We start from the raw sequence: 13,991 nt of genomic DNA, 5'->3' as shown, positions 1-13,991 counted from the left end.
TTGACAAATGTAGCTTAAATGTAAAGTGTTACTCTAACATTCATATTAGTAATATCCATATTACTACTATTACTCTCTCTCAGCTGATTCCTCAGTCGGTCGCCACAGCAGCAGTGATAGATATGCCTTTCATTTTACTATCACCAATACTAAAATTAATATCACTTATCTCTTTATTCATTCAAATTCAATTAATATATGATTGTTTGAAAGGGCAAAAAAATTATGAGAACTAAACTTCATTGGTTCTAGCGTGTCATGAAAGCACATTTGAGCTTTCGTGTTTACCGTGTCATATTTAATTGATAAGCTCTATGTGCGCTGTGAATAAAAGTCTAAATTAAATCAGTTGAATGATGGACTCACGTGTCGATCTCTGAACTCTTTGAACAAGTCAGGATGATCAAGTGACAAGTGGTCAACGTTAGCCAGATTTGATGTGTTGCCTCCCGTGGCAAATTTAAAGCAGCGTTTGTACAGTGGTGCATTGAGGTCTGTTGCTTCACCTTTCTCATTACTTTTGTAGGCAAAGTAATGCAATATTTCACTCCAATTGCTCTCTTTATTTATTAATTTCGGGCGTGTAGAATGAGCTTCATCTGTTTGATCCATCGTGTTCCTCCGTTGTCACCGTTTGCCGGTTTTGCGTGACCCGCGTCAGTTTGGGTAGCGCACTGCCGCCGAGCGGTGAACTTCGAAACAGCAGCGCATCAAATACCGAAGTGAGCAAAATTATGATATTGTACCGTTTGAAATATAATATATACCGGTATTTTTGCAGTACCGGTATACCGCGCATCCCTAGTCTAGGCTCAAACTGAAGTGTCACTCAACAGTCGTGGGAGGGGCCTGCTCAATTCTACGTCACATGGCACCGAATCTGAGAACAGCTCATTCTGAGACAGTTCTTATGATTTATTGAGATTGTAAAAAAAACACTGGGTGGATTTTTATCATTCTAGGGTGGTTTTGCTCACACACTGCCAACACACATTTATGTTCAAACACCATGTAAAAGTGAATTTTGCATAATAGGTGCCCTTTAAGTAATGTTCAAGTATATTTTTAAGTATACTTTATGTAGTAAGTATACTAATATCAATGTGTACTTGTAGTAAACTTGTAAGTGTACTATTTCAATACTGCTTGGGACTAAATTGGCCCACTTTTAGTATATAAAAGTATACTTTTAAGTGTACTATAAGTGTAACAGTGGTAAACTTTAAGTACACATCTAGGTTTCTCATTTGAAATGCATCTGTACTACAAGTGAACTTATAAGTATACTAGTAGTTTACTATTTTAATACAAGTAGTACATTTTTTAGTTTATGAAAGTACACACTGAAGTGTACTCTCAGTAAACTACTAGTTAACTACTGCAATTATACTAAGTTTTATTTAAGTGAACATAAAATTATACTTATAGTGTACTATTTATATATTATTTTTGCACTTGCAGTATACTACTATTTTCAAATGTAGATATTATTTTTTATACTTGAAAAATACCTTTAACTGTACTTTAACTAATTTTAAAAACATTTTATTAGCTTCATGCATCCTTTTTTCAACACTTGAATGTCGGTAAGTTTCATAAAGAAAGGCAACATTTTAAACAAAAAAGTAGAGAAAAATCACATTTTAAAATGTAAAGGCATAGTTCCTTGATCAGATTCTCTCTGGGCCTCGAGTGGGTTCACAGTGCAGCGCACTTAGTGTAACAGTGCAGCGCTTCTGTGTTGTACGTCACACGCATCACACACATGACCAGCGTCGGCCAATAGTGAGCCTACGTGTGACGTCCAACACAGAAGCGCTGCGCTGTTACACTACGTGAACCAACTCGAGGCCCACAGAGAAGGAAATGAATAGTGGAATAAAGTTGTTATTTTTGTTTACTTTCTCGTCGCTTGATAAACTTAAGATTGAGCCACTGTAGTCACTTGGACTATTTTAACGATGTCTTTAATAACTTTTCTGGGCAAATTTCAATCCCTTAGAAGCCTATGGAGGAGTGATCCAGCTCTTAGATTTAATCAAAAACATCTTAATTTGTGTTCCGAAGATGAACGAAGGTCTTACGGGGTTGGAACAACATGAGGGTGAGTAATTACTGACAGAATTTTCATTTTTGGGTGAACTATCCCTTTAATTATACTTTTAAGTATATCTCAATCAAAATATTGAGTACAAGTACAGGCCAAATATACTTGGACTTTTCTCTCAGTATAAGTCAAGTACACTTAAGTGTAATTTTAAGTATATTTCTGAGAAGTACATAAAGTATGTTTCTGAGAAGTATATAAAATGTAGACTGAAAGTATACTTTCTTATGTTTAGTTTAAAAGAACTATACTAATAGAACACTTGAATAAAACTCCTTTTTAGTAAGGGGACACGTTTTTCCGCACCCTTTTGATTGACAGGATACAATCGGCCATGATCATCAGCTGTTTTTAAACAATCGGCCGATGGACGATAGTGAAAATAATAGCTTTTATCGGCTGATACCGATTATTGGCCGATACATTGTTGTACATTGTTGCATCTCTAAGTATTTCCACATTGTGTAGCATTTACTAAAGCTGACCGAGTGGATCAGGTAGTCTGTGTTGGTGTGATTAAGTGGATGAAGGCAGGGACTAATTTGCATATTCACGGATCCGCATATTTAAATGAAGCAAGGGTGTAGAGTTACATTCAAGCTATTTTAAGGCATGAAGAAATTATTTAAAAAAAAAAAAGTTTAAATACATCATTTTGTTTATCAAATATGAGTTTTATGAGATAAAATGATTGACTATTGAAGGGAATTTAAGACTTTCACAGCTAATATAACCTTTCTACCAACCAAATCTGTTAACAAATAAGATTATGAAATCCTTGCATTTCAACCACAAGTTAAGTCAGGAACATTTCCTTCGGGCTGTGACATTCAAAACTGGAGGGCAACTCTATCATTGAACAGATGGGACACATCTATTGTGGATAGAGTTACCAGTGCATATGCCTTAAAGCGGAATCTGTTGCCTCAACTCTATTTACAGTTCCAGTTATAATTCATCAGAATGGTTACCCTCTGTTGTTGTTTTTTTAATAATAGCTGACCTATTCTTTCACTTGCACACCCTCTCTCTCTCACTTAGTTGCTAAATTTCTAGATTTCGGCACACCAAGTTACACAAACAAACAAAAATATGATTGGAGGGTATGATTAAGGTATTTTATTTACACATATTACAATAAATAAATTTTGGCAAAATGTTCTAGTACTTTTAGTCTAATGTTTCAGTGCACCACTGAATTGTTTCTACAGGACCACACAACTCAAGAAAGCAAAGTACACAGTAGCGGGGGTGGGGTTCAACCCCCAACTTGCACACAAAGCATTTCACACACATGTTCCAGCAGCTGTCAAATGCAGACAGTTGGCTTTACAGTGTGATTGGGCATCTGCGTTGCTTTATGTAGCATGTGATAATCACACAGCCCACTTCTTTTATTTAAAGTCGCCATGAAATCCAATTTTACAATTCGTATTTTTATATGTAATATTGTAGTGTTTATTATAAATGATTTATCTGTGCACTTCATTATTTTTTTTTAATTCATGTGCCCTTATATTCTTTAATCAAATATGTTATCCTTCCCTCCCCCCTCGAATCAACTTCTCTTCTCTTCCTGTCATGTGCTATGGCGCGAGGGCGTGGCAACTCCCCTCAAACCGTTAGTCTGCTATGAGCGAGAGATGGAGAGGAGGAGCGCTAAAATAAAACCCTGCCCTCTATTCAATATTCCGTTTCACTTGGAAATACGTCACAACATTGGAGAAAAGTCGTTTGTAACTTCCGGTTCATGGCGACTTTAAAAAATTTGTTTTTATAAATATAAAGCAAAAAAAAAAAAAAGGAATAATTTTATATAGGACAGATGAAACATATTTTGACAATTACAGTAATATATGGTCTGTCTATATTCTAAATTAATATTAATGAATAATATCTGGTTAGTTAACATTATTTGAAATGAAATCAATATCCATGGGTTGACTTGATAGGTAGTGTAGAACCTACTGTATGCATTGGTCCGGCCAACCCTAGTACACACTATATTCTTATTAAATGTAATTGTCAGGCTATGTAGATATACATATGTGTCTGCATGGATTGAGTGAAAAAGCTTGTAGAAAAAAAAAAAGAAAAAAGGAAGTTTTTTTTCCGCTCTTCGCTTGGGGCTAAAAAGAAGTTTGAAATACCTCTGATGTTCCCACAGTGTGTTTCTAAATGGTTAATTGATGAATTTGTGTAGTTGATGTGGAGTTAACTATCATCAATTAGCATGTTCTGTCATGATAATATATAAATCGCTGTACAGGTGCTCGTCTGGGAACTGTTGTAAGATGCCAAAGCCAGAGAATATATGCTGCACGAAGATAGAACAGGTATAGTTTAGTTTAATTATGGTTATAATTATTATAATTATTGTCTTCTTGCTTTTATCCACTATTAGTACAAGCCTGTTGTAGCGGAACCCGTCCAAATCATGGCTATAACTTTACTGGTGAGTTTTATGAAGTTTATTGTACATCACACAAAAGATGAAGCGTCCATTTTCACTCCAGAAAATCACTGTAAGAGCTGAAAAAACACAATACAAGAAGTCCGCAGTAAAGTCGTATCCATAATAAACTCTCTCTCCCTTGCATTATCATCAACATGCACAGCGAATTACACAAAAACACTTGTTACAACTAACAGTAAACAAATATACCGTATATCTTTTTGGTGGGTGCTTAATAAACTATTAAACTTTGTAAAACAACTCCAATGAACTATAATAAAGTGCGTGCTCTCCCTTTCATTACTGTAACTATCGCTCCAGAGACTATAAGTTGGATCACGAACAATTGGTACAGATTCATCCTTGAGTAACAACTTTTTCGCAAAATCTGCTTTGTATTTACCCTCATTCACAAATCAGTCTGGTGTAAAATGATTTGCGTATACAAACAAAATAGGTATATTAGGTATATACTTGCATTCCGTTCAAAAATAAAACTAATCCACAGCGTCTTCAGTGGCTCTGATGTCGGGAAGTATGAAGACTGTAGTGTTGACTCTTACATTCAACAACAAAACACCTGAATTGCTTCAATAGAGTCTGGCTGCAGACTTGCACTTGCACTCTCAGACTTGCACTCTCAGACCTGCACGCTCAGACACCAGCGCTTCCTCTGCCTGTGACGTCACTTGCAATCGACACAAATTAAATTTTCCCCCAAAAGTTATATCTTGCAGCTTTCGTTCATCGAAATATTATGTTATATTATTTATTTTTTTCAGGAAATTAAAAAAACATATTTTTTTGAGTTCTTAAACATTGTATAGTTAAAGTTGGTATTATGAGATAAGGCTTTAAGAGCTATTCAAATCTAATGATTGTGGTTACATACATCTTCCTAAACTCCATTTTAAACGTTTAAGAGATATGAGTGATGCAATACCAAAATACTAGGCTGTCTAAAATAGGCGGAAATTAATCTGCACGCAAACAAAGTCGGCGGTCGCGTTGAGCCTTTTGACAAGAGAAAAGGCTTCAATTATAGTTAACCAAAGCTAACGACTGTGGTTACATACATCTTCCTAAACTCCATTTTAAAGGTTTAAGAGCTATATGAAGCAGAACAAAAAACGACGAAGTGACTAGGCTGTCTAATGGCGAAAATTAGCCTAATCTGCATGCACTTACCTTCGTGGCACAATTTCTACTGCACCGAAGCATTACAGCTATCGATTTTTAACAAAACAGGCCTACTCAAATGTATCTAACCTAAGTATTTTCACTCGTTATTGTCTAAAAAACATAGAGTTATCCAAAGATAACATTAGGCTTACTTGGCACCAGTAACTTAGCCATTTTTTCTCCCATAAATTAAAACCTTGCTAATTGGGGAATTTTACATGCACAATGACAACTTCGAGTCAGTAAAATAATAATAAATAAAAAAAACAATAACTTAATGCTGGCATTCCAAACCATTTAATTCAATTCAAGTATTATATTAGATACATTTTAAAACTTCAATGCACACGTATAATAAGCCTAGTAATAAGTAGACATTTAAAATACGTCAATAACTGATATCATAGTTTAACACAGATAGAATCAGTTAAGGCTTGCTTTACGTGTTGCTCGACGAGGATTTCTTAATCTTTGCGACCTTCAATCCTGAGGAGACAAAATGCCGTAGGCTCGATCCCGCCGCAGAGTGAAGAAGAGGTGGAATTACGAGGATTCTCAGACAGTTGAAGTGTCCAATGGAGTTAAGAGTGTTGCTCTCTAGCTATTTTCAACACTTTAGATTGGTTAATAATTTGTAAAAAAATAACATAACAACATGGGGACTGACCAATAGCATCGATTTGTGAAAAAATATGAAATTGACAAGGTTTCCGCCCGACAGCGACGATATATATAGTTTGTATATATACTTACAGAAACGATTTCTGAACGACATTGGGAGCTGTTCTCAATCCGACACGAACCACACTATGCATCAAATTGCAAGTGACGTCGCTTGCAGAGGAAGCGCTGGTGTCTTGAGAGTGCAAATCTGAGAGTGCAAGTGCAGGTCTGCAGCCAGACCCTTCTCAATTGCTTACAAGACATTCTTGTCGCTACAGCTGCCTCGGCCTGGAGAAAATGGCGGACAGTGTACAACTCGCTCAGGCCTGAAACTATGCTAATACGAAAGAGTCCGTCAGCAGTCGTGAGCGAGGTATGAGCAATGTGACGTCACATTGCTCCGAAAATGAAAACGGCTTGTTCTATGAGACTGTTGAGGTTTTATGGAGATAAAAAAAGGAGTGGGTGGATTTTTATCATTATTGGGTGGTTGTGTACACACACTTTCAACATATATTTAAGTTCAAACACCATGTAAAAGTGAATCTTGAATAATAGGTCGCCTTTAAAGAAAGAAGCTTTACAGTATTAAACATGAAAAATCATGTCAGTGTCACTTTTAATTAGAATTACAACTTTAATGTCTTCTATTAAACTGCTCTCCGACGTGTTTATGTTTTTACTCCTATCTGACATAGGCTGAACAGAAGAAATGAACCAGTAAATATTTTCACATTAAAGGAGGTGGAGCCTCATAGCCCACCTAGCTATTACCTATTGCTCTTGTTGTACGATGGAATAATGAAAAACACTGGCTGGTCATGGTCCAGTTGCACCTCCCCAAGTATGACCATAGGATCATGTTACAGATTCAAAGGTCTGTTCGTCTATCATTGCAATTTACCATCTTCAGTAGCTTGTTTCCAGGTGTTCAGGGCCACTGGCAGTAAGAGGCCCACAGGGGACTGGCCCCACTGGCCTTTTCATCCATAATCTGTCCTTTCTTTTTTTACGCGAATACATAGTCATGGGAAATTCCACTGTGTACTTCATTTGAATTCTGCATTATGTTTCTTCCAAATATTGGGCCTGTAAGCAGCTGCCAAGGATTGGAGGGGAAAGCAGATTTCAGGGGAGAGAAAATGTGAAGAAAGAGAACACAGAGAAGCAAAAAGTGGCAACAATGCTAAAACAATAAAGGCAGTTTGGAGAACCAACCCTTAGCGAAGCTTGTTGGCAATGAACACTATGAAAGCTGGGAGTGATAATACAGTCAATGATTTCCACACTGAGGGTTGTGTGATTTTAATGTTTTTTTTTTTTGTTGTTGTTTTTTTTTTTTTGCTTTTTTTTTTATAGAGCAACAATTTGATGCAGTCAAAAAAAAAGTGTATTTTGTTGCAATTTTTCACACACTACTGAGTTTATATCTGAGCGGCTTTCGACATCCTCAGTGTTAGTCCAGTCAGACTTTGGATTACTGAACCTCAACTACAAGTCTTTATGTTTCCATCTGGTTGAATTTAATATTTTTAGTGTTTCAGCAAAACAAAAAAACAAACAAAAAAAAAAAAACTAAGACAAAATGACAAATACCAATGAATAATTGAAAGTGTTCAAAATAATTATTGTAGTTAGAGGTTAAATTACTATTCATTTGTTAAACAAGTAGCTCAGTCATCAACTATAATCTACAAATGTCAGTCATGCAGCAAGATTTGAAAGTAGACTAATATACACCATCCACTTTTGTGACATATGTGGTCAAATGGCAGTCAGAGAGATCCTCACCAGTCCTCACTAAACTGTGTGCTTTCATGCACAGACCTTAAATACCAACATTATTCAGCTTTCTGTGTCCTTCACTAACACCACATGTTTTTCATAAATATTTTTTATACTTTTTGTATGCAAATCTTACAGTCAGATAAAAGTGTGTTGCAAAAAGTACTTTTTTAATTTAAGAAAATATTAATAAGAGCACCAATTTACATATTACAACAGCTTTGTCCCACTGATTGTTCAAAATAATCCAGAATCTGAACGTTTAATTTATTGTCACTTCTTATCTATCAACCATGGTAATTTCAATCCTGTGTTCTGCATTCCGGTGGCAAAAATGCTGTATACCGACGTAAGCATAACCCATTCATAAACAGCAACACTAATCTCAGAATGGTACGCCTTACACTACTAAGAAATTGAACAGTGACCATTATCTTTTTTTTTTTTTCTTTTTTTTTTTACTAGTATCCATTAATTAAATACTAGTACGTATTTATAGCAGTGTTCATCAACTTCAGTGCTGGATTCTCATCAACCAGAATGTTTTAGATGTCACACTAATTACACAAAAACACCTGGTACCAGATTTACAGCTTGCACCAGCATTCTAGCCCTTTTGGCATTAAGAAACTACTGTCAGGATTTACTAAAGACACACAGTGAAAAATGTGTGATGAAAGGCGTGGACAGTTATTATTGCAGCTGACTTCATTGCATACTGACAACACTGGTTTATAGTAGGGTGACCAAACGTCCTGTTTTCCCAGGACCTGTTTTCACATCCTGTCCTGGCCGTCCTGGCTGTTTTTTATAAAGTGATGAAAATGTCCTGGTTTTCATTATTTTTCATTGGGCCATTAAATTGACCGGCACTAGGGCAATCTACACCTGCGGTGCTGCATGTGATGAGCACTTTTGCCTGCAACATGCTGAAGCGCAAATGCACATTTACCAATGAGTTACAGAAGAAATTCCCCACTTAAAGCTACACTTTTTTTTTTAATAGTATTCTATTGTTGAGGGCCAAATATTGAATGGAAAGGATGTATTACTTTATGTACAATAACATAGTTGCAAGGTTGTGAATGCATTTGTCAAGTATTTTTTGATGCATTCATCCCCCAACCACGCCCCCACCCCTTAACCACGCCTCCACAAACCACGCACCCGCTCATCAACCACACCCCCATCCTCTTTTCTGAAAACTAAAATATGGTCACCCTAGTTTATAGCGTCTATTCCAGTTCTAGTTCTTAATTGTTAGATTATAGTAGGGGAGACCGGGGATGGTTGTAACAGTTTTGACCTTTCTGTCTATATCTTGTAGTACTTTGAAGTCAGTGTGTTCAAAATGTCATCCAAACTAGTTACAAGTGTCTGCTATTAAATGACATAGCTATTATCTTTGCAACACAAACAGAAAATGCATGGTTTAGTTTCAAACACGAGGAGTGAAATGTTACAATTCACCCCATAGTCTGGGTTAGTTGTAACATACCCTGGGGTGAGATGTAACATTATGATATCCACCGGGGTGATATGTAACATAATGAATTAAGGATTTTGACAAAAAAATGTTTTTGAAAGGTTTTTATTCAACACTGACTTTTCAATATAACTGATGTGTGTGTGTCACTCTTAGTCTCAGTGTGTTTGTCACTCTCAGTCATAGTAATTTACCATTATAAATTGATAAAATTATAATAAATAATAAATAAAATAATAATATTAAATTGAATAATAAAATTTTAAATTTTAAATAATAATAATTAATAAAATTGAACACTTGAACATTGTGTGTGTGTGTGTGTGTGTGTGTGTGTGTGTGTGTGTGTGTGTGCGCGCGCGTATGTGTGTGTGTGTGTGTGTGTGTGTGTGTGTGTGTGTGTGTGTGTGTGTGTGTGTGTGTGTGTGTGTGTGACTCTGTTGTTACTCTGTCATAGTAATTGACCATAATAAATTGAACTTAAAGACTTGAACATTCTATTTGTGTAAGCATGGTTGTTACTGTCAGTCTATAGTATTGGCCATAATAAAATTTAATGTTTCATTGTTGTTACAACTAACCCAGAGTCTTGTTGTTACAACTAACCCAGAGTCATGTAGCCATGAACTAGCTCACCTTACAGCTAACAGGCAAAACATTAGCACTAACAACTTGCATGGAAAATTTCTACACTGACACACAATAAACATAATAAAAGTTTGATGAGTTTAACTACAAAGCAGAAATTCCCATAACAAAAACAAAAAAAGTAAAAAAAGTAACTTTCTTATCTCAAAATTGTTTTTTCCACTCTAACATGTGCTGTGTCTGCCACAGGGCTCTACTTTATCACATGTGGAATAAGAACTAAACTGAGCATGTGCGAAGTGAATCAGGTGATTTGTAACTAGTTCCTGATTGGACAGATTGGAATTGTTACAACTGACCCTGTTACAACCATCCCCGGTCTCCCCTACCAGTTAATGAGACATCTATCCAATTTATTATTTGTATCATTTGTATATTTATTTACTTGTCATTTAAAATAATTCATCAGAATGGCTGCTTTTTAGTTTCATTAAAATATTACTAGTAAGATTAAAATGTTACTATATGAACAACTGTAGCTACTACATGTACTAGATGTACTACATGTTCTAATTGATACTAATGTCTGTTCATTTGTAGTTCTAGGAAAACTGGAATAGATACTATGAATAATAAGTAGTATTTTACTATTTTCACTAGTAAAACTCTACTCAGTAACAACTGTATTACAAACTGGTCAGAAGTGCAGACATTTGAAATTTGGTACCACTAACAATGGAATAGTCACTATTGGGGTAGAACAAGTAAATAGTGGCAAAGGAATTAATACTATGTACCATCAATAAGTACTGACAATTCAAACAGATACTATTGGCTAAGATTAGAACTAGTAGCCTATCAATTTAAGTAGGCTACTTGTAAATAGTTACTATTGAAATTGCAACTGATAGCCTAGTCACTACTGAACAACTTTCAAAGCCTTGAAACTTGCAGTTAAACAAGTAAAAACCAAAAGCAAAAAGCAAATAGAAGGCAGTACCTGGTGGGCAGTTGCATTCAGGTGGTGAGACTTGACGGGCAGTCCTTATTCTAACCAAGTGTTCATAAGAGCGCTGTCAGAATCAGATGAAACATATCAAACAAACAAAAAAACAAGTGAACGAAGAGCCCTAAATGAATGTAGTGACCACATGCAGATGCACTCGTCAAAGTCATAGAGGTGTCATTAGCCTGAGGAGTGAGGACTGTTTTTATTTTTGAGAGTAAAGAAAGATGTTCTATTGACTTTAATGAGTTACGGCTGTGGATGCATTACACACCTGTGATAGCAGTTCGTCCACTCGCTCCTGTATCATTGAATTAAACTGATCCATAGAGATCCCATGAAAAGGGTTTAAGAGCCGCGCGCCACTTCCAATCTCCAGATCCACGACTCTGTCCTTAATCTCCCTGTTTTGAAAACTCAGCAGAAAGCAAAAGGCGAGAGACAGAAGAGAAAACAGAAAAGGCATCACATCCACGGTAGCTCTAAGGCAGTGCCGCCGCTTAGCAGAACCGGTGTCGTTCTCCATTTTCGCCTCGTTCCGGGACTCTTTATTTGCTTCTAAAACCCTCATGACTCTCTCGGCCGTATACTACTATGCGAAATCTCCAGTAACGACGGGAGGAGGATGACTGAGACTCTATCACTGTGTATTATTTTAATCTGTCTCAAGACGACTAACAAGCCGAGCGCGCGTCCTACGCACAGAGCGGTGCGCGCTCATTCACTGAGAGACAGTGAGCGGTGAATGGTTTCACGGATCGTACTAGCCCTCCACAAACTTGTTGTACTACTGAAAAGAAATCCATGCATGTACGCGTTGCTGTCCAGCCTGAGTCTTACGACTACCCCTGGCAGATTTTGTGCCAAGAGATGTTAAACCGCAGACGAGCGGCGAATGTTTTGCACATTCCACTCAATCCACTCAACTCCGGATCAGAGAGAACCTTCGGACCTCAGAGTCTGTGCCCTCTTTAAATCACCAGCTGGATCTTACTGATATTTTTCATGTGAGGTAGTAAGAGAGTACAAAATATTTCAATGGGATTCTTCCATGGAACAATACGGTTTTCAGAATTATGCAGGTGCACGGGGAACTGTGGGCAAATGGGGAGGGATTTTCCCCCAGTGTCTTATATCTTAAGCTATCATAACATCAATATAACATATCTGTCCGGTATATAACACTGAGAAAAAAAAAAGAACGAAAAAAGAAAGAAAGAGATCAGGCCCTTCCTAATTGAACAGTCTCTACAACTCCTTGTCCAGGCTCTTGTCATTTCTACAGTGGACTACTGCAGTGCTCTTCTGGCTGGACTTACAACGTGTGCAATCAAACCTCTACATATAATTCTGAATGATCTTCAATGAGCCCAAGAGAGCCCACGTCACATCTCTATTTATTTCTCAGCAATGGCTACCAGTTGCTGCTCGCATCAATTTCAAGACATTGATGCTTTCTTATACAGAACAGCCACAGGCTTTGCACCCTTCCATATCCACTCCCTGAGTCTTTATCCACCTGAGGCATGCTGCACAAAGCCAGTTTCAATTGCTAACCTGCTAATTTTGAGATTAAATTGAGCAAGGCTCAAAAGGGTGGATCGGTTTAGCTGTGTTCATCACCATGGTAACCTTGGTTTGTGCCAGGTATACTGTTATAGACTTTTGATGACACTGTGGTATCATCTGTTCTTTTTTATGCTTTGGTATGTTGGGGTGGTGGGATTTCTGAGAGGGACAAACAAAAAAGACTCAAACTGCTAAGGGGGGCCAGTTCAGTACTGGGGTGCCCTCTGTAGATCAAAGAAAGGATTGTAAGGAAGCTGTCTTCCATTATGAATCATAAATATCTCACCCCATGTAAAACAGTGCAGGCTATGTGACGCAATATATAGACTTATTCATCTGCAGAGCTCAAAAGAAAGACAGAAATTCTTTTCTTCGATCTGCTGTAAGACTGTCTAATCAAAGTTGATCATGATTTGTTGTATACTGTGCCACTGTGTATGATGTGTTTGGTTGGTGTAAATGTTGTTTTTTATTTTTTTAATAATAATTTATAACAAAATTTTGGTAACACTTTCTATGAAGTCCATGCTTATAATGAATTATAGCTCCATTTATACTTATTTATAAGTAAGTATTATTATTTTATAAATATATTTATAAAGACTCATTAAGACAGATACTGCATCATAAGAACAGTTATAGTTACATTTATAATATTTTTATAATTACTTTTAAGTTATGCATTTGCTTTTTAAATGCGCATGCTCATAATCCATTTTACACTAATTTCGATGCGCATGCTCATAATCAATTATACACTGATATATAAGTCAGTCGCATGGTTCCATGAATGTATTTATAAAGATGCAACCTGTATTGCTAAAACTGTTATTATATTATAGTTACGACTTTTTAGTTATTCAGATTTACTTCTGTCAAATAAGACAGAAAGTGACAACATAGGATGCAATTTTCCTAATGCAAATATTAAGATATCATGAAGATTTTCTCATTATACATTTAAGTTGTTTACTTGTAAATGTAACTAATGAACAATAATTCCTGTAATAAAATAATGGGGGAAAACAGAAACCATTAATACAAAACAGTTGAAAAATATATATATCTTTTCTAATGTTACATACTAGCAAAACACTGCAGCAATATTTTTTAAAGTATTTTTCCAAACTGCTATAAGCAAAAACATGCA

The 13,991-nt window shown here is 36.3% G+C and overlaps 1 protein-coding gene across 1 annotated transcript in view; it reads right to left on the bottom strand.

Moving 5' to 3' along the window:
- Window positions 1-12,288, bottom strand: part of col25a1 (collagen type XXV alpha 1 chain) — a 1,104,568-nt gene extending 1,092,280 nt beyond the window's left edge. Inside the window, exons 1-2 of the mRNA XM_079866340.1 lie at window positions 11,547-12,288; window positions 11,267-11,339 (exon numbers count right to left, since the gene is read on the bottom strand). Of these exons, the coding sequence (XP_079722466.1) occupies window positions 11,267-11,339; window positions 11,547-11,843 (370 nt within the window). The 5' untranslated portion in view covers window positions 11,844-12,288. The remainder of the gene's footprint in view (window positions 1-11,266; window positions 11,340-11,546) is intronic.
- Between the last annotated feature and the right edge of the window lie 1,703 nt (window positions 12,289-13,991).

Source organism: Squalius cephalus (genome assembly GCF_949319135.1).
Source record: "Squalius cephalus genome assembly, chromosome: 3".
NCBI classification, from domain to species: domain Eukaryota; kingdom Metazoa; phylum Chordata; class Actinopteri; order Cypriniformes; family Leuciscidae; genus Squalius; species Squalius cephalus.
Note: the sequence above shows the minus strand (reverse complement) of the source record. Positions and strands in the feature narration are given on the sequence as shown.